The 21,894-nt window shown below is 38.3% G+C and overlaps 3 protein-coding genes across 3 annotated transcripts in view; 2 read left to right on the top strand and 1 right to left on the bottom strand.

Annotated features, from left to right (window-relative positions):
* The window catches only part of LOC134656981 (rabankyrin-5), a 97,759-nt gene extending 82,619 nt beyond the window's left edge, over nt 1-15,140 (bottom strand). The window contains exons 1-4 of the mRNA XM_063512546.1: nt 14,819-15,140; nt 14,364-14,544; nt 11,280-11,380; nt 9,777-9,913 (exon numbers count right to left, since the gene is read on the bottom strand). Of these exons, the coding sequence (XP_063368616.1) occupies nt 9,777-9,913; nt 11,280-11,380; nt 14,364-14,544; nt 14,819-15,140 (741 nt within the window). The remainder of the gene's footprint in view (nt 1-9,776; nt 9,914-11,279; nt 11,381-14,363; nt 14,545-14,818) is intronic.
* LOC134656967 (uncharacterized) lies at nt 199-6,067 on the top strand. The gene is made up of 3 exons (XM_063512530.1): nt 199-735; nt 4,572-4,757; nt 5,765-6,067. The coding sequence occupies exons 1-3, from the start codon at nt 690-692 to the stop codon at nt 6,034-6,036; spliced, it is 504 nt and encodes a 167-aa protein (XP_063368600.1). The 5' UTR covers nt 199-689; the 3' UTR covers nt 6,037-6,067.
* A 675-nt stretch (nt 15,141-15,815) lies between the features above and the next one.
* On the top strand, nt 15,816-20,271 carry LOC134657051 (protein NipSnap). The gene is made up of 6 exons (XM_063512605.1): nt 15,816-16,021; nt 16,101-16,283; nt 17,583-17,751; nt 18,733-18,866; nt 19,402-19,535; nt 20,118-20,271. Exons 1-6 carry the CDS (start codon nt 15,966-15,968, stop codon nt 20,264-20,266), a joined length of 825 nt encoding a protein of 274 aa, XP_063368675.1. The 5' UTR covers nt 15,816-15,965; the 3' UTR covers nt 20,267-20,271.
* Nucleotides 20,272-21,894: the final 1,623 nt, after the last annotated feature.

The following is a 21,894-nucleotide window of genomic DNA, read 5'->3' as shown; positions in this document are numbered from 1 at the left end:
AAAAATGGTTGTTAAAATACTTCAAAGGTATTCGCCAAAATTACCCCAAAATCTAAAGTCTATTTTTTAATTCGGTAGACTGAAATGACAGTTAATAGTATGAAATGACATTTCATGTTCATACTATTAACTGTCATTTCAGTCTACCGAATTAAAAAATAGACTTTAGGACGTAGCCGAGATTTTTTATTGTTGTTTATCATTGTAACATTTCCTAAAGCTCTTGCATTTTTCAGGTGAGCCCGTTATCAGATAAAAATAAAAACAACGCAAGGACGCGACAGAAAATAATCCACTAGTAAAAAACATTCAGCAAAAGTGGCCAGTCTCAGGCCGGCGCCACATCGATCGGCTGATTCACAGCGCGCAGTAAGAGCCTTATTCGATGACATTTCGACAGTCGACATCGTCAAAAATATGTTTACACATTAGCACTCTATTCCATTGTAATAAGGCGAAAAAATGAGTAGATATCTTTAGCGTCGATCAAACCATGTCCTGTTTCGCTACTGCGCGAATTTCCTGTGATTCATTTGAATGTGGAGGTGCCAATTTCAGCCGCTGTAGTGCCCGCCACATGCGTGGCAGGAGCGCCAGTGTGCAGTCGGTGTATAACAAGTGTTTTTTTTTTCTTTAAGATAACATATGAGTACAACAAGTGTCTGGATGCGGTGTGATTTATTTTTATCATGGAGCTGACACTATTTGTGATAACGTTTCTGTGGTCTTTAAAAAGTAAGTGTTGTCGTTGTTTTGAAATATAAAATCTTTGTATGTTTAATAACAAATATTATGTGCTAACGAGGGAAAATGTATTCAAAACAAACATAATGTTCGCATTTGACTTTGTTATCAATGACCGCAAAAAAACCGGCTGAACTTGTTAATGTTGATAAATGATAACAAGTGTATCTGCGTACGCAATGATTTTATTTAGCTACTGAAAATTATTTTGAACCATAAGTTTTTACTCTGAATATATATTATACCCTCGTAATCGTTGGCGCCACGAAGGGCTGTAAAAAACGCCCCACGCGAACTTATGTATGTCAGATATAAAACTAGGTATCTACACCTAGTGTTATATCTGACATAAGTACAAATTTTTATTTTAATAAAATGCAGGAATAGCTTCCATTGTTTTAACAAAGTCCCAAGTAACTGAGAACTTTTCAACCTTAGCAAAAGGCTCACAAAGTAGTTTCTGCGGTTCTTTTATACTCGCATAAAAATATGCTCAGCGCGTATGGCAAACCATTAAATTGTATAGCTTTATCAACTTATCATTATCAGACGATTCCAATACGACACATGTGGCCGCCATTAAACATTGTCAGTAGGCGTTAATCGAGGCTGAGCCGTTCGAAAAAATACATTTAAATTCAATGCGGATTCCTCGAGTCCTTAAATGGAATATAGATGCGCGGATTTTGATTAGATTGAGCGGTGACCCAGACAAACTACGGTTTATGAGCGAATGTGTGGTGATATTAATTTAAGCGGATACGGAATTTAACTATAATTTAGTACGTATACAATAATAATATCAAACGGGAAAAACCGCTGGTAAATCAGGGGTAAAAGTGGTAAGTATGTGCGGTTTTCGGTAACAAAAAAAGATCAAGAAACTTGCATACATCTGAGAAGAAATTTTAAGATGTAGGTATCTGTATGTATCAAGTCCCCAAATCTCCGTTAAGCTACCATGGAAACCGAAACTGTAGCCATATAGTGCAATGAAAAGGATGAATGTGCCCAAAAGTGACGTAAACATGTAATACCTAGACGTGACGGTGATGAATAGGGAAAGCTTATTAACAGGGAAACAATGTATGAACGAAAACCAAGTGACATAAGGAAATCTGTCCCATTAGTTGACGCGCCAGTTTCCCAAAGGGTTGGGCAATGATCATGGATTTTCACTAGCTAACATGCGTATGCTAAAATTTCGAAAAAGGTTGTGGATTTCTCGAAGACGGCTGGGCCGAATTGGTAACTTCTTACTTTATTTGAAAGGGTACTTAGCAATTAGTCCCATTATCATTATGCCATCCCGGAGATAATTATTAAGGAAACTCTTAAAAATATTCTATAGGCACACCCAGAGTAATTTGGATATTTTTTATTTACTTAGTACCTGACTCGAGCATTTATTCTCGGAATTTTTTCAGATTGTTATAAAGTCGTTTTTTTAAGTTATTCATAATAAATTACTTAATCTGTATGTATTTGTAAATTACCAACTCAGTAAGATGGACTTGTGCTTATCAAATCTTTTGGGTGTGGCGGCAATACCGACACGTTAGTGATAACTTTAATAACTTTTGTGATAACTATAAATCTAATGTTTATCTGAATTATTGTGATAAATGCTTCATTTGTTATTCAATCTATGTGGCAAGCAGATTCATAAGATACAAATGACGCTACTGACTGTATTATTATAGTTATTGTGGATTGTTCGACTAATTATTATTTCCGGCTCGGCGTTTATTATCAAATATACTCGTTATCAAAATATAACCAAGGTTAGGCTCAGATTTTCTGCTACTCAAATACTTATAACAAAATATTTAATATTGAATTCAGTTAAATAATTACTTAAATAGGTAATAGTTTAGTTTTGCTTTTCAGAATAGTAACAAATTACACTAATATAACCCAAAATGTATCGGAATATTAACGAAATTAGTGATAAGGAACCTTTCGTTTCGTTAACGAACAAATTAACCTTTCGCTGTTAATTCGTGTCGAAACAGAGAAGGCAGACTGCTCTGAAGCAGTTAACTATTGGAACAACTTGGGCGATGCACTTATTGGTACATTGTTAGCCGACTTCAAACAGGAGGTGGTTATCAATTCGTCCGTTATTTTATTTTTGTTAACTCAGAACTCTCATACATGTGTGAATCTATTTGGAAAAAACATTGTTATTCAAAAGTATATATGTATGCATGTAGTTCCAAGTTCGTCCCATTTCTTTTTAATTAACCTCTTTCTTATATTTATTAACCTGTTTTTCTTTGTACGTTTTAATCAATGATCATAGTTCAATAGTCATAGCATAGTTAATAAGTTTTTTGCAAAAAAAAATATTTTTGGGTCAAGCTTTTTTCGCTGACTGTACTTTTCTTACGACAGACAACTAATACTCATCGAGACAATTCTAAAAACCTCTAACACAATTAGGTTGCGTTGTTTCATCACAGAGTTCCTATGGCCACCTCCTGTCTCCATCATCAGATCAGCTCGATGGTACCATAATATTGCATTGTCACCCGACTTACATTGCAAAATTTCAGCTCAATCGAAATCCGGGAAGTGGATCAAATTTAACTTGCAAGATTTGATTACAGACAGACAGATAACGGGACAGGTGAAAGTAAATAAAAGCTTGTAATAATAAAAACAGCGAAGGTACGTACTTACGTTAAAATAGTTTAAATGTACCGCGATCGTTCAAAGTAAAATAAAGCAAATTACACATTTGTTGCGTCTTACGCCATTGTAAATTGTAAGTTTAAAACTAGCATTTTGAAACAATAAAATTGTATTGTATGCAGATGCGACACAATTCGTACTCTACCAAGGTGAAGCAAAGCCATTTCATTGTAAAATTTGTTGACGGTTGAACGATAACAGGGGGGCGATAAATATGGAACGGCGTTTCGTTGTCGTAGCACGATTATCATTAGGCATCGGAGTTTTTGTCGCATGGTAAGACTAATAGCAAGCTATGGAGTCGACATAATAGACAAAATAGTTGAAGTTATGAATTCATAATGTAATAGAAAAATATTTTTTATATAGTTTGACTAAGATAATATACACGACTGACCGCTCTAAAGGCATTTTAAGATAAATTAAATAAATGAGTATGAGTATGAATAAGAGTTTACATTTATGGCAAATGTCGACTCCATAGCCTGCTATTAGTCTTACCATGCGACAAAAACTCCGATGCCTAATTATCATCTAAGTTAGGCCAAGTTAGGCTAGACCCCCAGATAATCTACATCTCTTTGAAATATTACTAAAAACACCCTACTAATTAAGCATCACATCAATAAATGCAGACTAACTAGATTTGGACGGCGGACTCCGGAAAGGCTATAATTTTATTCAAACAAATCTCGTGCCATTCTTATGACAAGACCTAAAAGAGTAGTTTAAGATGTCGAAACGATGTCTTTGTTTAACTAAGGGCACGAAATACTTTTGGCTGCACCGTAATTAATAAGAGTCAGGTCAGTCACCCCAAGTACGCAATAAAATGTTGCGCATGCCAAAATGCGCAAACTCCAGAACGGATTTAGAACTCTCGATTACTTCGCATTAAGAACTCGGTGACGGCCTTTAAAATGCGAAATTAGACGAAACGTTGACGATGTGGTAGGTCTTATTGATGTCGCGTTGCGAATTTACATGTTAGGTACATACAATTAGGTCTCGCTCACTCTCTCTCTCTATATATGTAAGAGCGACAAAGGCACAAAGGGACCAATTTTGAATTACGATATTCGCGATAGCCCCTACTCAACCCAGGTTATATAAAATACGTTATTTTACAGTGTCCTCGGGGATTCGCTGTTACAGCTGTGAGGTAGAGCACACCACAGCGTACAACAAGGCAGCCAAGACATTTCAAGCCACACAAACGTGCGACCACTTCAACGGCAGCGACGTCAATGCCATAGATTGCCCGGAGTCAACCATGTGCGTGAAGCGAGTGACTACGCAGGACATCGGGCCAGACCGTAAGGATATTTAATTAATATTTGATAGTGTAGTGTTAGTACTCCGTAAAACCAAGAGACGAGACGCAAAATCACGTCAACGTTGTAAACATTGCAACGGGAACGATGTCAGTGCCAAGTAGTACACGGAGTCTACCATGGATAGCAAGCGGGTGACCACATAAAACTTTTACCTACCTAATTACGCTATCCTTTTACATTTTAATAAAGTGTTCTTCTCTTACGCACATTGGTATAGTATGGTATAGTTATCCTTATTTAAATTATAGGTAGAAATAAAATTATAAAACATAACTCATGAATAGGTTTATGATATCACCAAAAATCCCATCCGCCACAAATTTCCGCACAACAAAATTTTATTTCAGTTCATATTTAAAAACATACATAAGTTTAGGTAGGTAATTAAAATGTACCTATTAGTTTACATTAAATAAATAAATATACGCCTATCTGTATAGATATAAATTAAACCTTATTTATTTACGATATGATCTAAACTTGCATATAAGAGGCAAACATTATGCGTGATTCAAAATTTTATTAGTAGGTAAAACATATCGAAATGGACAGTATCTTGTCTATGTCTGTCGCATATCATATGCTATAATTAATAACCTTGAATAAAGCAGTTTAATATAATTTACAGTACATATGGGGCTACTTTTCCGCACTAGTGCGTAACATAGCACTTTTCGTGCGATGTCGAAACTTTAAAGTGCCATATGTACTGTAAAACGTTGTTCGATACACGTGCGAATAGGTAATTCGCAACTCGTGTCGATTTAAAACACTCCCTTCGGTCGTGTTTTAATTTATCGCCACTCGTTTCGAATTTCCTCTTTTTCGCACTTGTATCGAAAATAACTATTAAGCGGGCGGGTTTAGAAATTATTCAAAATTATCTTATTTTAGGTGATTGCAATTTGTAACTTAATATTATAAGTTTTTTTTGTTACTAACAATAATGTGACACAAAGGGTCTGAAATAAATCTTTGTTTTTCAGTTTCATCCAAAAGCGTGAGACGCGGCTGCGCCCCTCAAACCACAGAGGGTATGCAAGAAAAGGTCGGAAGGCATTGGAGGCCCGTGAACAAAATCTACGAAGTGTACGAAGAGGGTTGCATTGACGACCCGAGTAACGAGCACAAGCTTACTAAAACAGTGCTGTGTTACTGCAGGGGGGACCTGTGTAACAGTAGTGGGAAGATATCTATATTACCCGCTACTTTGCTGATAGCATTAGGAACAATGTTCCTATTTCGACCGTGTACTTAAAATTGTGTATATCAGTTTATTTATTTTCCAATTTAGAAATAGTTATTTGCGATACAAGTGCGGAAAAGAGGAAATTCGAAACGAGTGGCGATAAAATCGACACGAGTTGCGAATTACCTATTCGTACGTGTATCGTACAATGTTTTACAGTAAATATGGCCCTTTAAACTTTCGACATACGCACGGAAAGTGCTCTTTCCCGCACTAGTTCGGCACCATATGTACTGTAAACAATATATTAGGTTATGATTTAGAATTAGGTGAATACAATAGATAATAGAGCAACTCACAACAATTTATCAGTCATCAATTTTCATAAGGAACAACTTAGACGACTTACAATTTAGTTAAGGAAGATTAGAATATTATTTGCCAATTTCACGCGCATGAACGAGGAGGTGCGTTTCCACGTTACTATATTTTTTTCCTAGTCTATTTTGGTGTCCCACTGCTGGGCAAAGGCTCTGCCCTTGATCTCCACGTATCGCGTTTAGTGCTAGGTATGATAAGTTACTAATATTAACACAAAAATGTCACAAATCTAGATAAAGTATACTGTATGATTATAAACTATTACAGATGTAGTGCATAATTTTTTTCCATCGATTTTTTTCGGAAACGTTCGTATACTTTGTCATGCTGCTTCAGTCAACCTCAGTACTTTTTGTACCGAGACTGACTGAAATAGCAAGACACGGTCGTACGTTTCCGTGAACATACGATGGAAAAGAATTATGCACTACATCTGTACCAGAAGTCCAGAACACAAGAGCATTGATAAAATTAAAAATAATACTATACTCGAAGCATTTAATACCTATTCTAAAACTGTATTAAATACGGGTAAGGATAAGGTGCCAGTAGTTTTAAGTGTTATAAATAATAAATATATTCGTTCGAAGAATGTATGATGTATGAAGTATGATACTTATTGTGCTTTTAAACTTTTTATAGTAGAATAAATAATATAATGTGGGAAGATTACTAGCACGGATCTTAAAATACAAGGTCTCGACTTTAAAAGTTAAGTACCTAGGCGTAAACGAGCTCTCAATGGCAAAGCACTAAACTAAATAATTGGCATGCTATTTTTATCTCGTTTGACAAGGTTTTAAGTGTATTAAATATTATTATTGGTCAATCGTATGTATGCCTTACCGTGGATTTTATATTTATGTTAACAATATCCAATGTAAAAAATACATATATAACAAAATAAAAATAATGTTGATGAGCAGTTTTATACTACTGATATCCAAAATTAAGACGAATGAGATATGAAAAGTTATTATCTAATTCAGGCGTATTTATGTAAAAATAAGATTGTGTCAAGCAAGTGCCACCCCACACTAGCGTCTTTTGAGCGTCGGCGTCTAATCTGCGCTTGGAAAAAGACGTCGCGGCGCAGTTGCGCCAACGTTGCGTCGAGCAGCAGCCATAGAGTTGACTAGACGCCGACGCCCGGGAGACGCTAGTGTGTGGTGGCCCTTAATAAAACTAGTGTAAGTCCTAAAAAGTATAAGACTTATGAGATAACGCGGTCATCTCAAGAAGTCAGTTTACTATTTCTAACTTTGAATACTAGATTAATTATTTTAATATCTTGGTGTTCAGAGTAGTTGTATTATATACTCGTACATTATGCATGAATTTATATGGGCTTTAAGTCCTTGACTTCGTGCAAATCTAGATAATAACTAAATTATGTAAATAGGGTTGTAGAATGTACAGTCAGCACCAGAAGTTGCTAAGCGGGCCAGGTGTTCAAAATGATCTTGACGCGACTATATTGTTAAGAGAACAAAAGCGAGCAAGGTAATTTTGAACACATCGCCCGCTTAGCTACTTCTGTTGCTGACTGTACTTACATGCGTGACTCGCATGATATATTTTGTACTATGGTTCGTTTTTTTAACATTAGAAATAACGTGTCTTTTTATTGAAAAACACGTTTTAAAAATAAATAATGGCAAATATGTAACAGTTATTAATCTAATACGATCATTTATATTCTTCTGCTTTCATAAGTAATAGTTACTGATTTTTAAAAAGCGTTTTTCAATTAAAAGACATGTCAAGATCGCTTACCTTCTTTCTAATGCTAAAAAAACGAACTATAAGCTTTATCTATATCGTCCCATCGTGCGAGTGTGAGATGTATATTATTTATCTATATTAGAAGACAGTTCTAAAAAAATGATTCAATAACGACACCTTTGTATTAGCTATAGTGATTGTCAAGCATAGGTAATGAAGTGAAATACAAAGCTCTATGTATAATTATTTATAAAATAAAATGTTATTTTAGGTACCGCCACTGCCTGTATATAAGGATTGGTCATGTGACATTCCTACTTTCGCATTTATTATTTTATTACTACCTAACTAAAATATATACCAAAGGCTAGTGCTAATATTAAATTGTATAAAAATAACATTAAAAATATAAACAAACGTGTTTATTTTTCATTTTATAGGATATAAAAATATATATTTCTGGTTGTTCAGCCAGTTATTAAGTCCACATTTTGGCTATTTTTCACGTCATTTATTAATTTTACTTTCGCATACCCCTTAAAAATATTTGTTTTCTTCCATGCTAGTTTCAAGGTTTGATTTGATCATGGCGACATCATGTAGTGATAGCGATAGATTTTTTGTGTGTTATGTGAAGTTTTAAACCTCATTTTTGTTAAATAATTGTCTTTGTGCCTCTCTATCACTCTTCCATATTAGTGTGACAGTGACAGTTGCGTTTCGTTCGCTACGGAGCGTTAGCGATTGGCATGTTGTAAATGTAAATATTGAAATTAACGCCATCTAGCCGGGGCTACTAAGGGCGCACCAGAGAGTGGATCAGCTACACTCTAATAACACCAGTTAAAAATTGCCTACTCCAGAGCACACAGTCGCTGTGGCCGAAATCGGTCAGGAGAGCATCATCATCATCATCAAATATCGAAATTAACGCCATCTAGCCGAGCATAGGCCAAAGGTATGGTGCAATTTTTCGAACGATGGCGCCATATCCTTACAAATTAACACATATCAGTGAAAAAATAAGGATTAAAGTCAAATGGCGTTCTAAAGTTCTGGTTTCCTCCTAAAGCGGTGCCGTCATATAGCGGCCGCAATACAGCGGTGAATGATGGTCTATGTAAACAAGATGGCATGGTTTCCTAGACGGCGTTGATTGTCAACGTAACGTCAAAAAGCGGTTGATACGGAGTTGAAGCTTGGTAAAACAGAGTGTAATCAAATTAAGGGTGAACAAGCACCTTCTGGGCAGGCTCGCTCCATCGTAGGCCACGTATTCGGCTCGGCTAGTCTGTGGCCATGAGTAAGCCCATTTATAATATAAATAAAACCGGCCAAGTGCGAGTCGGACTCGCGCACGGAGGGTTCCGCACCATCAACAAAAAATAGAGCAAAACAAGCAAAAAAAAAAAACGCAAAAAAACGGTCACCCATCCAAGTACTGACCCCGCCCGACGTTGCTTAACTTCGGTCAAAAATCACGTTTGTTGTATGGGAGCCCCACTTAAATCTTTATTTTATTTTGTTTTTAGTTGTTATAGCGGCAACAGAAATACATCATCTGTGAAAATTTCAACTGTCTAGCTACCACGGTTCATGAGATACAGCCTGGTGACAGACGGACGGACGGACAGCGGAGTCTTAGTAATAGGGTCCCGTTTTTACCCTTTGGGTACGGAACCCTAAAAAAAGAGTGTACTTACATTGGCGTGGTTCTCGACGAGGCACAGGAAGACCACGTCTTCCCGCAGCAGCCGGACGGCGCCGTGCAGCGGCTGCGGCGTCTTGCTCTTCAGCATGCGGTACAGCAGGGCGGACGACATGTGAGCGAAGTCTTCGCCTGGGAAATGTTGGATATACCGTAGACCAGCGGTTCTCAATCTTTTTTTTTGACGGAACCCTTTTGGAAAGCGAAATACTTGATGGAACCCTACAATACGGTGGCGGCATAGTAAAATTTGCCGACTAAAGCAGTGTTCTAAATTCTTGCGGAACCCCTGAAGGGGTGTCGCGGAATCCTAGGGTTCCGCGGAACACACTTAGAGTATGGCTGCCGTAGACTACTCAATAAAATAACATAGTTAATGTTCCCAAAATGTATTGTGCATCCGCACAGACAAACGTTCAGAAGAGAATAACATACAAGTAAATGTGACATCTGTCTTAGAATACTACTTCTATATAGCCAGAGTTTGGTACATATAAGAACTCTATGTAGGTACGAACTACATTAGATACACGCCAACATCACTGTTGTAATTAAAGTAAGTTCCAACAGGAAATTTATTGTTAACGTTTATTTTAACTCTTGTTTACTTGAACAAATATTATAGAGCCTTTGCCTAGCTAGAGGATGTCAGCCCAATAAGGCCTCTGACATGAAATGGCACATGTCATGACAAAAATTGGGAAGTTTATCTAACAATACCATAACTCAACTGCAAACAGGCATTTATTTGATTCTCAATATATTATAGTATGGTGTTGACATCATTTGCTGCCAGCACTTGGTTGGAACTACAATATGAATGCTGTTTTTAGGGTTCCGTACCTCAAAAGGAAAAAACGGAACCCTAATAGGATCACTCGTGCGTCTGTCTGTCCGTCCGTCTGTCACAGCCTATTTTCTCCGAAAGTACTAGACCAATTAAGTTGAAATTTGGCACACATATGTAAGTTTGTGACCCAAAGATGGACGTGTAATGTAAATAAATGAATTTTAAATATGGAGGCCATTTTTGGGGGGGGGAAATGAGAAAATTAAAAAATTAAGTTTTTCAGACTATATCGCGTTACATAACTGAAATGTACATGAAAGAACTTATTGTAAGGATTTCAAATATTTTTTTTTTATAATTTTAGGATTAATACTTTAGCAGTTATTCAAGAAAATAGGCAAAATATGACCATTCCCCCCCCTTATCTCCGAAACTACTAGGTCTAAAAGTTTGAAAAAAATACATAAAATAGTTCTTTACCTATAGATGACAGAAAAACCTATTATAAATGTGCAGTCAAGCGTGAGTCGGACTTAATGTACGGAACACTTGGAACGCGAGTCCGACTCGCACTTGGCCGGTTTTTATTTTATAATGGTGTTGTTGGAATTACTACAGTTCTATAAAATATGTGATCTTCATCCTCTTATAAGAACAGGACAAATTATCATAAAAAAATGATTTACTGTTCTGAAGATAAGATATTACCTGTGAGATCATCCCAGTGAGCAGAAATAAGTCCAGAACAATGTTCTTTGAGAGCTGATGCCCCAATCTCATCAGCGGCAGAGTAGAACTTCACACAAGTCCTGTAATAAAACAAGTATTGGGATATTTATTATTGGCGTTATTCATAAACGAGTTACTGGCCTGGATTAGCTATGAATTGTTTGTCTTTATCTGTCATTTTTACTTACCTTTTGTAAGAAAGGGATAAAACAAAATTTCAATATCAATATCTACATTTATTCAGCAAATAGGCCACAAGGGCACTTTTGCATGTCAACATGGAATTTACATACAGCAAAAAAAACACATCAACAATTATAAAATACAACTTTCTAAGCCGCAAATATAAATTCAAACTAAAGTATTACATAGAGATGTATAAAGTCTCTAAATGTCGAATTACAAAAAAAAAAACGCTATAAATTTAACTAAATCAGGCAGTGGATAAACAACATGTTGAGCCAGAGGGTCATAAAACTTGGGACAGGCGAGACACAGCAGGCATCAGTGGCAAAGGGATGCCCCCAAGGGGGCGTTCTATCGCCACTTCTATGGAACCTAGTAGTGAACGACCTAATCTCAACACTAAACAACAATCACTACTACACAATCGGCTATGCTGACGATATAGTGATACTAACGAGCGGCAACCACACAGGTACGGTATGCGACGTTACCCGCTCTGCACTAGCCATCGTGGAGCGCTGGTGCATCAACAACGAACTCACAGTCAATCCCCACAAGACGGAGCTGGTAATGTTCACCAACAAACGCAATTTGGGAAACTACCGCCTTCCCAAACTGTTCAATACAGAACTCCAACTATCTGCAGAGGTAAAGTATTTAGGGGTAATACTTGACAACAAGCTAAATTGGAGTAATCACTTAAATGGCAAAATTGACAAAGCTACAGTCGCGTTCTGGCAATGTCGTAGAATGGTGGGTAGAACCTGGGGATTAACTCCCAGGCTAACTCTATGGCTTTACCAGGCAGTTATAAGACCAATAATAAGCTACGGAGCGATAGTATGGTGGCCACGCACCAAACTATCCACAGTAGAGGCTAAACTACAACGACTCCAGAGGCTGGCCTGTATGGCGACAACGGGCTGCATGAGGACAACACCAACCGCGGCCCTGGAAGCCTTACTGGGCCTGCCGCCGCTGCACCTCTTTATACAACAGGAAGCGCTAGCTGCGGCGGTACGTCTTAAAAAATGTAATCTCTGGAGACCGCCTAGGGTGCCACACACCGAAATCCTCTACGAGGCCATAGGTAGGGAACCGCTCATAGAAGCGGTGACTGACAGGATACCCAAGCAGTTCGTCTTCGACAAGAAATACAAAATACAATTACATGAAGAACCCCATGAAGGACTCAACCCAAGGGAGCTGAGAATCTTCACGGACGGATCAAAGACAAGGTCAGGCACTGGCGCTGGGGTTTTCTCAGAGGACCTAAACATACACATCTCAACACCACTTGGTGCCCATAACACAGTCTTCCAGGCGGAATGTATGGGCATCATAATGGCAGCACACGCAATCGTCTCAAGGGAAGTAATGGACTACCCCATCCGCATACTCTCTGATAGTCGATCAGTACTGCAAGCTCTACAAAGTTATACTCTCACTTCAGGGCTAATTTACGAATGCCACAAAGCTCTGTCAGAGGTATGTACCACCAATGGCGTAACTCTGCAGTGGATCAAAGGACACAGCAACTCACGAGGTAACGATGCAGCCGACATCCTGGCGAGAGGTGGCTCGGAACTGAAGGTGGCAGGACCTGAGCCAATTATACCTCTGCCATTTGCCTGGCTCCGGAACATGCTGCGACATAACACCAAGGTAAAACACCAACAATACTGGTCTAACCTAGGCACCTGCAGGCAGGCGAAGGAAGCTCTCCCGACACTCAACCCCAATCTGTCACGGAGGCTGCGACAACTGAAGAGACCACAGCTCCGGCTTATAGCTGGGGCCATAACCGGCCACGCCTCATTTAACAAACACCTACTAACCCTACCTGTTACAGATAGCCCCCTCTGCAGGGCGTGCATGGAGGCAGAGGAGACAGCCGCCCACGTCATTCTCGAATGCCCAGGGGTGGCAGAATACCGGGCACAACACCTCGGCTCACCGGGGTCGCTCCCAGAAGTCGTCGGCAACGTCAAGGGTCTGCTAGGCTTCCTGGTAGAGCTGGGTTGGCAGGAATAGGCCGCCAACCCATCACGCAAAATAGGCGCAATAATATGACGTCGAGTTGCGGAAACCAAGCCCGCGAATACCTATAACCTATAACTAAATCAGGCTCGTAAAGTTTTATGAATAGGGGGTATGTCTCTTCTCTTTGTCTAGTATCTCAAGGGCTCTTCCACAAATCTAACAGTAGCCTGATAATATTAGAAGACCTAATATTTCTTTATTTGATAATAATTAGTATTAATATTTTTTTTACTCTGGTGTGATAAGTTCAAGAGTCAGACCAAGCAAATTCTGTACTAGGGCATTTGTAATGACAGTGTGTGGCAAAGTCATCACTAATGTCAAATTTCTATGAAAATAATGATGTAAATACTGACACTTCCTACTTTGTTATTTTCAAGTTGGTGTAAAGTTAGCTTAGAGGGACTCTAGTAGTATTCAATAATAATTTGATACAATTTGAGCAACATTTGTAACCTACTTTTAGAAAGGAAGGATACATTAATCAACTCAATGAATTAACTTTATTTCATAGCATATTTCCTACTAGTCAAATCAGCTTCTTTTTTAGAACTGTCAAAACGATTTTCTAATATGGAATTTATATGAAAACGTGTGTAGTGGCGTCACGGCCAACTCACCTACTTTTTATATTTCAATCCAATTTATTAAATAGAAATAGTATTCAAAAATAATGGCTATCTATGTTTTCCTAATAACTAACTGGTGCTTTATTCCATACCTACATGGTGTGAAAGAATTTATTTTAAGTAGAGGAAAGTACCCAATTCAATATAAAGTTCTCAAGATGTAAACAATGTAACAATAAAAACAGGTCCATTTAAGAATCCTTACCTGACTCCCACACTGGCAATAAGGGCCTGTTCACACTTTCCCACCAAACCATTAAGCTTGAAGTTGGCTGCGGACTTCATGAGCTGAAGTGCAAACATGTCTCCCCGAGTCAGGTCCACCACATCTGTGTAAAGCCATTTGAGCAGCGCTGCACCGACATCGTCCGGGAGCACTGACCAGTCTGAAAATGTATTATCATTGATGAGTCACAACAAAACTAAGATACAAGGCAATAAAATAATACATTTTGTATTTTTATGATATTGACATGTACTTTAAACACACTGAAAATTTTGACCATACTCTTTCATTTTATTTATTTAATGGATTAATAGAGACAACAATGTACAAAATAAAAGTTTTTTGATAGTTATACCCTATTTTCTACAAATAACAACTTGAAAATTAAAATGAAATAAGCTTTCTAAATGTTATAAGCAATTAAACAAACTCACCCAACTCCTGCAGGTCTTTTAATGCTTCTTCATTCCAATCATCAGACCGGGCACACAAGACAAACTTATGACCTGGCATAGACTTGCTCTGTAGCTTTATTTGTATGTCTGAATAGGTTTCTCTGCCGTAGAGTGTCGCTACGGTCATGAGCAGCCGCGCGACGAAACTCGTCTCGCTCAAGTCACCGGCCGATGCGGCCGCAAGTGTATACTTGCGCTCCACCTCTGCACAGTGGCTCTGCAGCTTACTGTACTCCTCCTTCAGCAGCGCCAAGTGCTGCTGAAGCTTTGTCACCTCGCTGGACGCTGCGCAAACAAACATAGTCGCAGTTACAGTTAGTTGCTACACCGCCCACCATTACAAAACAACTATCAAACTTCGACGCAGATGACTCTCGATTTTATTGAAAGCTACTCACCCATGACGAGGCTTTGTTGACGCTTATCACGGCAGGAAGCGTACTACACTTTTTACTATATTTCTTTATCAATATAAAAAAGATTAAACGCTAATTGGAAATTGACAAAATGACAATTGCCAAAGCAAAAAGTCGAATGTCAAAAACGCTATAATGTTAATCCATTTTACGTTGATCTTTGTTAAAGAAAACATAAAGTAAATAATACAAAATTGGTTTTTAAATCACTAGAAATGCTACAAATCCATCAAAGTATTTAAATAAAATATTTTAAAATTAAAAAACCTATAAGTTTAGGTTAAAAATAACAATTATGCATAATGCTTCCAAGTCAGTTTATTTAACCAATGAATCGTATCTTGCGCGTAATGGAAACATACTCTGTTCTTTTTTATTGCATATTGGACCTGACACCTAGGTTTTCTATCTCCAAAATTAGATGTAAAATATTTTTTTACGATTTTATCATTAATTTTTATTTTCTTTACAAATAAACAAACGAAATTCTTCCTAAAATAACATTGTAACATGGTATGCAAGCTCCCAGGGAAACTTTTTATCATGGGGGTTCATTTTCATAATTCTCGATAGATGTCGCCGTTTCTCCAAAAATATTCAGATAACCTTCAAGTGATTTTGTCAATTGAATTGATAACAAGTTTAGATTACGGCCTAGCCTCCTGAAAGTCCAAGTTGTCGTCTTCGGAGTGAGACATATTTACTTCAAAATGAATTCTGTAAATAGGATTTTAAGTTTGGGTTCAGCAATTCCGAAGAATGCAAGGTATTTTCCGCTATTGCCCATGTCAAGTGGCCCGGTTTATATTTGGAACATCTGTGTATAGTGAAAGTTATTTTTGTAGATTGATCACTACCAGTGGAGCAAAACTAAATGCTGAAGATGGTTGGCTGTCCAAGCTGTTGGTGCGGAAGATAGAACCTACGAAGGAGTCTCACAGTCGTATGCTAAGTGACAAGGAGATTGTATATGCGCTTCATACGCACAACATTAGACCGGACAGCGTAGATAAATATTTGAAGAACTAGTACGTATGCCCCACCTATCTTACATAAGTAAAAGTAGTATGCTGGCGGTTAGCAACAAAGATATAGTGCTGTTATGCAACATTCTGCAAATAGAACATACATATTATTAGATCAGCAGCGGCGATAACACACTAAATTGTTTACCATTATGTTATCAACAGATCGTTGACCTTTACGGTCCAATATTACATAGCTACACCATGTAGATACCATAGCCATAAAACTATCACAGCTAAATGTGTTTGTTAAATCAAATGTTTTAATTTGTAGTCACTTATTTCAGTATGCAAACAAATACAAACATGAAAGAAAGTGTTCTATTTTTGACAAGACTTTTTGTTAATTTTATTTGATAAATGTGCTGGCACTTTGGAAAATCCTCTACTGATAGAAAAAAAATGCATATTTGCACTTTTTTTTAATAATTAAATAACCCTTGACAAAAACAAAAAAAAAATGGCTTCACTAAAGCAGCCTGGCCGTTAGATGGTGGCTAATTGGTCTACAGTCCATCTAGCTAGGCTAACCATCTTTCAAGTAACAGAATGTGGAAAACCAATTATATTTTTTGTATTTTATTTTTATGGTGCCACTACACTCTGTCACTTGCCAAGTTGGTGCAGTGACTTGAACTGGCTCTAACTGCAATAATTAGCAAGCTATGGATGTTAATAGCGTAATGTTTTAAGTTCTACAAGTAACACTCTTAATCTGTCAGCTCCCACGGCTCATATATGAGCCAGAACGCTTATGGTGACGTCATATCATGGGATTCGACAGGTTAACCGGTTAGGGGCTGTTCATAAAGTTTTGACCTCCCCCCCCCCTAAAATCATCCAAAAATCATGCTTCGAATGACCCGGTTTCCTCCTACGTCATGCTACCATCATCAGATGTCCAGACCCCACTCCCCCCATTTGAAATGACGTAATTTATGAATAGCCCCCTATTGGTGAACCTTATATCATTGCAAACAACATTTACAAATGTCAGTTAACTGTGTAAAATAATGGTTCATAATCATAAACATATAGGTTTAGCCATTAAATTCTTAAACCTTATGCCAATGAGTTACAACAAACATGCCCACAAGTTTGTCTACAAATTGATAAATATGTAACAATTAAAAATTTCATAGTTGGTACAGATGCCATTAGATATATCTAACCGGCCAAGGTGCTCAAAAATATCTTTATCATCTTGATAATAAAAGGTGAATGAAGATATTCTTGAACACCTTGGCCACTCCAATATATCTGATGAAAACCATACCATGTAATCTCAAATATGTGTTATAGCAAAACTTCATCAGAGTTTGTCCACTCTCACAAGGAAGACCTAGGATGCGAGTTGGTAGGATCATGGACAGTGTCCGTCGGAGACATGGACCAGGCCCTGCACCTCTGGCGTTACACTGGAGGCTTCGAGAAGATAGACAAAGCAAAGATTTTATTCAAGGAGTCTCCTGTAAGTAATTATGGTTTACAAGAAGTTTTGTTTAAAGCACTCCACCATCTGTGTACAAACAGCAACGCTCCTAACTGTATATGGGTGAACCTTATTACAAAAGGCATAAGGTCCACCAATATACAGTTAACAGTGTGGGCAATGGTATGTTAAGCCCCGTCTCCATAATGCGCGGCAAACCATCGAACATTGGCTCGCGCGGCAGCCGCGCGCAATGGATACCGGGCGCATCGAGTTGGCTCGAGCGGCAGCCCGGTATCCATTGGGAGCGTTCAAGTATTACGTAACTTATTTTCTTGGTCTTGTAAAACGTTACGATGCGTTACAGGGGCGGGAGGGGATGTTTGAACTACGCGTTACGTAACATTGTTTTTAATAATATTAACGCGATTAAAACAATAACAAAGGTATTTTAGCGACTTTCCGGTACTTCACGCCACATAATTGTAGCCTTTAGGTAAAAAAATGGTCACTTGGTGGTTACGTAATGTTTTACTAGGGGGAGGGGGGTACAGAAAAACGTTACGGCGCGTTACATGGAGGGGGGAGGGGGGGTCAAAAATGTCCAAAAATTGCGTTACGTAATACTTGAACGCTCCCATTGCGGGCTGCCGCGCGAGCCAATGTTCGATGGTTTGCCGCGCGATATGGAGACGGGGCTTAACATTTTAAGCCAATTAAGCCTTTAGACTGAAAATTTAAATTTAATAGGTATTAAGAATAACATTCGTAAGTTACATTATTGAAATGTTGCTAAATCAAAGAAGTCGATAAGAATCATGTACAACATAACAACACACTTACCTGTTTGTTAGTGGTATAGTGGTCCTTCTGTCTTTGCAATAAGGCAGTTTCACAATGAACTAAAATAGTAGTTTGTGAAAAGTGCCACTTTGATCCCTCCTAGCAGGGAAGAAAAAGCTCTTTTCCGAATAGGTGGTGTGAAAAGAAATAAACTATCTTAGCTTTTCATTCGTCCAGGAATACTCGGCACTGGAAAAAGAGCGTGGTGGCTACGTCCGCTCGAGACACTTGCAGTACTTGCTCGCCTTCAGCTTCTGGCCCTCAGGAGAGCCCCGTGAGCGCAGCAACATCTATGAAATACGGTCCTACAGGTACTATAACTACACAATACTATACAAAACATAGTTAAATGTGAATTGAATGTCTTTTAAGGTCTTTTAAATAATTGTATAGCCTGCTTAGGGCTAAGATCTAATTGTTGTTTGGGCAGTTCTCTACGCATTATTAACCTGAGTTCAATCGTCAGAACTGCAGAGCAGAAGTAACTAAGGGTCAGGTGTTCAAAATAATTTAAACAAAGCATCATCATCTTCCTCGCGATGTCGCAGCATATTGCCACGGCTCATGGGAGCCTGAGGTCCGCTTGGCAACTAATCCCAGGAATTGGCGATTGCGTGGGCACTAGTTTCTACGAAAGTGACTGCCATCTGACCTTCCAACCCAGAGGGTAAACTAGGCCCTTATTGGGATTAGTCCGGTTTCCTCACGATGTTTTTCTTTCACCGAAAAGTGTTTCATTCTGAACACCTCACCCGCTATATACACTTGTGCTTCTTCCTGTAACGTAAACATATCTTCCATGCTTATCCTGCCTTGGACACAATAAATGTATGTTTTCCTTAACAGCCTGAAGCCAGGCACCATGATCGAATGGGGCAACAACTGGGCTCGCGGCCTATCCTACAGGCGCGCGCAGAACGAGGCCTTCGCTGGATACTTCTCACAGATCGGCAGGCTTTACAATGTTCATCATATCTGGTGTAAGTGTAATGTAACCTAGAGACAAACCATTTTTAAATATTGTTAGTCAGTAACCGTTCCCTTGTGCTGAGAAACAAGCCTTCATATTAATTTCATAACATTCTCCAAGACACTTGAGTGTGTTAGAATCAAAGAAATGTAACAATTAAGTAAACATACAAATTATAAACTAAAATAAACCTAAGAATGAGTAAAACTAAATAACAAATAACATATTACCCCCCCCCCCCCCCCCACTCTGATTATCCCTCGGACCAAATGTAGCAAAAATACTGGTGGCATTACCTTGGGGCTGTTCATAAATTACGTCATCTATTTTTGACCCCCCCGCCCCCATAAAATCATCCAAAAATCATGCTTCGAATGACTTCTACGCCTTGCTACCATCATCCGATGTCCATAACCCCCCCCCCCCCCATAAATGACGTAATTTATGAATAGCCCCCTTGCTGAATGGCAATGACAGTGATCCTTTAAACGTTGCCGTTTGTTAGATACCATGGGTGAAAGGAGTTTAAAGATATATTTCGTAACTTCGGCTATCAAAACCGCTAAATTGACAAAGATCTAAATACTCCCAGGCTACAAGGACCTGCAGGCCCGGCGGGAAACCCGCGACCGCACCTGGCGCAACCCGGGCTGGGACGAGTGCGTCGCATACACCGTGCCGCTCATCCGCGAGATGCACTGCCGCATCCTCGAGCCCACGGAGTTCTCCCCCACCCAGTAACGCCCTGCGACTTTCTACTCGTGCAACCTCCATTGTAATTACAAACTTCTTCATATAAAATGTTGAACTTTATATGTGACGTCCCACGGGTAAAGGTACCTTATGGCCGTTGGCGCTTACGCTATTATTAACGCCGCTCCGCCGCCGCGCGCTATTATTATTGCGGCGCTATGCGACGTAAGCGCCAAGTGCCATAAGGTACCGCCCTGCGACTTTCTACTGATAAGGGCCACCCCACATCTAGCGTCTTTCGAGCGTCGGCGTATACAACTCTATGGCCCTGCTCGACGCAACGTCGACGCAACGTCGACGCAACTGCGCAGCGACGTCATTTTCCATAGCGCTGACCGACGCCGACGCCCGAAAGACGCCAGATGTGGGGTCGCCCTAAGTGCAACCTCCATTGTAATTACAAACTTCTTCATATAAAATGTTGAACTTTATATAGGTATAACTACAAATAATCAGTTAACTAGACTCTGGTACATTCAGCAGCAGAAGTTGCTAAATTACCTGTTCAAAATTACCTTGACACGCTCTTATTATCTTAACAATAAAGTCGCGTCAAGATCATTTTGACCACCTCACCCGCTTAGTAACTTCTGCTGCTAACTGTATCATTACAAACAATTGAATCATCAATTCATCATAATAATAGTTTGTCAAGCATACAACGCCAGCGCCACCTAGTGAAATTATAAAATCTGGATTAATTCAATTGTTTGTGGTAGCAATTTTACATAGCAGAACTGTATTACAATTCAAAAGTCAAGACCATGAAACTTTGCCATCTGCTTTGAAAATACATATATTAACACGTTTCTAAGTCTTTGGATACTTACCAACAGCTATTTTGATAGACTTTATAGTTTATGGTCTTACTAATACTATTTGCGTTGTAAGTACTTTATAAGCTGAAATCAATTGATTAGTAAGCGAGTGAATAACATCAAAACAATTTATAGTTGTCAACAAATTTGCAAACTAATATGAATTGCTATCATTTGGAGCCTAAACTTGTTATTCCATTATCTTTATGCATTTGAAACATAACGAAACGAGCGTGGCTAGTCCTGAGGATTCTGTTGTAAATACTTGAACGAACGATCCTATTTTTTTAACATCATACACAATAATAAACGTACCTACAACTCGCGTACTTCAACAATACTTAAGTTTGTCAATTAACGCGATTGCTCCAAGTGTTCTAAAGGTAATTATGTTCCATTCTGTGTAAATATTTTAAAGAATTATAGAATTAGAACACACACACCGAACTGACGAAAATATCCTGAAGTTATAATGAAATTATGAGTCAGGAATGCAATTTGCATTTTATTTGATATAGATTACGTTTAAATGCAATTACTTGTTACTGTAAATGAAATCCTTGCTCTTTATTTACTCTTAAGCACAATTACTTTTATTAGATAATAGATGCAAACCTTTTTTTTTGTATGTTTATCTAAGCCATTATGTAAAATATTATTTGTCAATATTATTAAACGTCTTTTTGACAAACCCATTGTTGTTTTTACACATTTTTTTGCAGATACGGCGAAGAAAAGGAATAAAAATGAGTACACAATTTAATTTCTTTCTATTATTTTTTATTTTCAGTTTGATTT

Source organism: Cydia amplana, chromosome 19 (assembly GCF_948474715.1).
Source record: "Cydia amplana chromosome 19, ilCydAmpl1.1, whole genome shotgun sequence".
Lineage (NCBI taxonomy): Eukaryota > Metazoa > Arthropoda > Insecta > Lepidoptera > Tortricidae > Cydia > Cydia amplana.
This window is presented reverse-complemented; position numbering and strand designations above follow the sequence as displayed.

Bases quoted from the DNA above. Each gene is read 5' to 3' on its own strand.
- LOC134657051 (XM_063512605.1), top strand. From the start codon at position 15,966: ATGAATTCTGTAAATAGGATTTTAAGTTTGGGTTCAGCAATTCCGAAG. The intron at 16,284-17,582 runs GTACGTATGCCC...TATGTGTTATAG, and splicing joins GATAAATATTTGAAGAACTA to CAAAACTTCATCAGAGTTTG. The intron at 19,536-20,117 runs GTAAGTGTAATG...AAATACTCCCAG, and splicing joins CAATGTTCATCATATCTGGT to GCTACAAGGACCTGCAGGCC.
- LOC134656967 (XM_063512530.1), top strand. From the start codon at position 690: ATGGAGCTGACACTATTTGTGATAACGTTTCTGTGGTCTTTAAAAA. The intron at 736-4,571 runs GTAAGTGTTGTC...GTTATTTTACAG, and splicing joins GTTTCTGTGGTCTTTAAAAA to TGTCCTCGGGGATTCGCTGT. The intron at 4,758-5,764 runs GTAAGGATATTT...TTTGTTTTTCAG, and splicing joins GCAGGACATCGGGCCAGACC to TTTCATCCAAAAGCGTGAGA.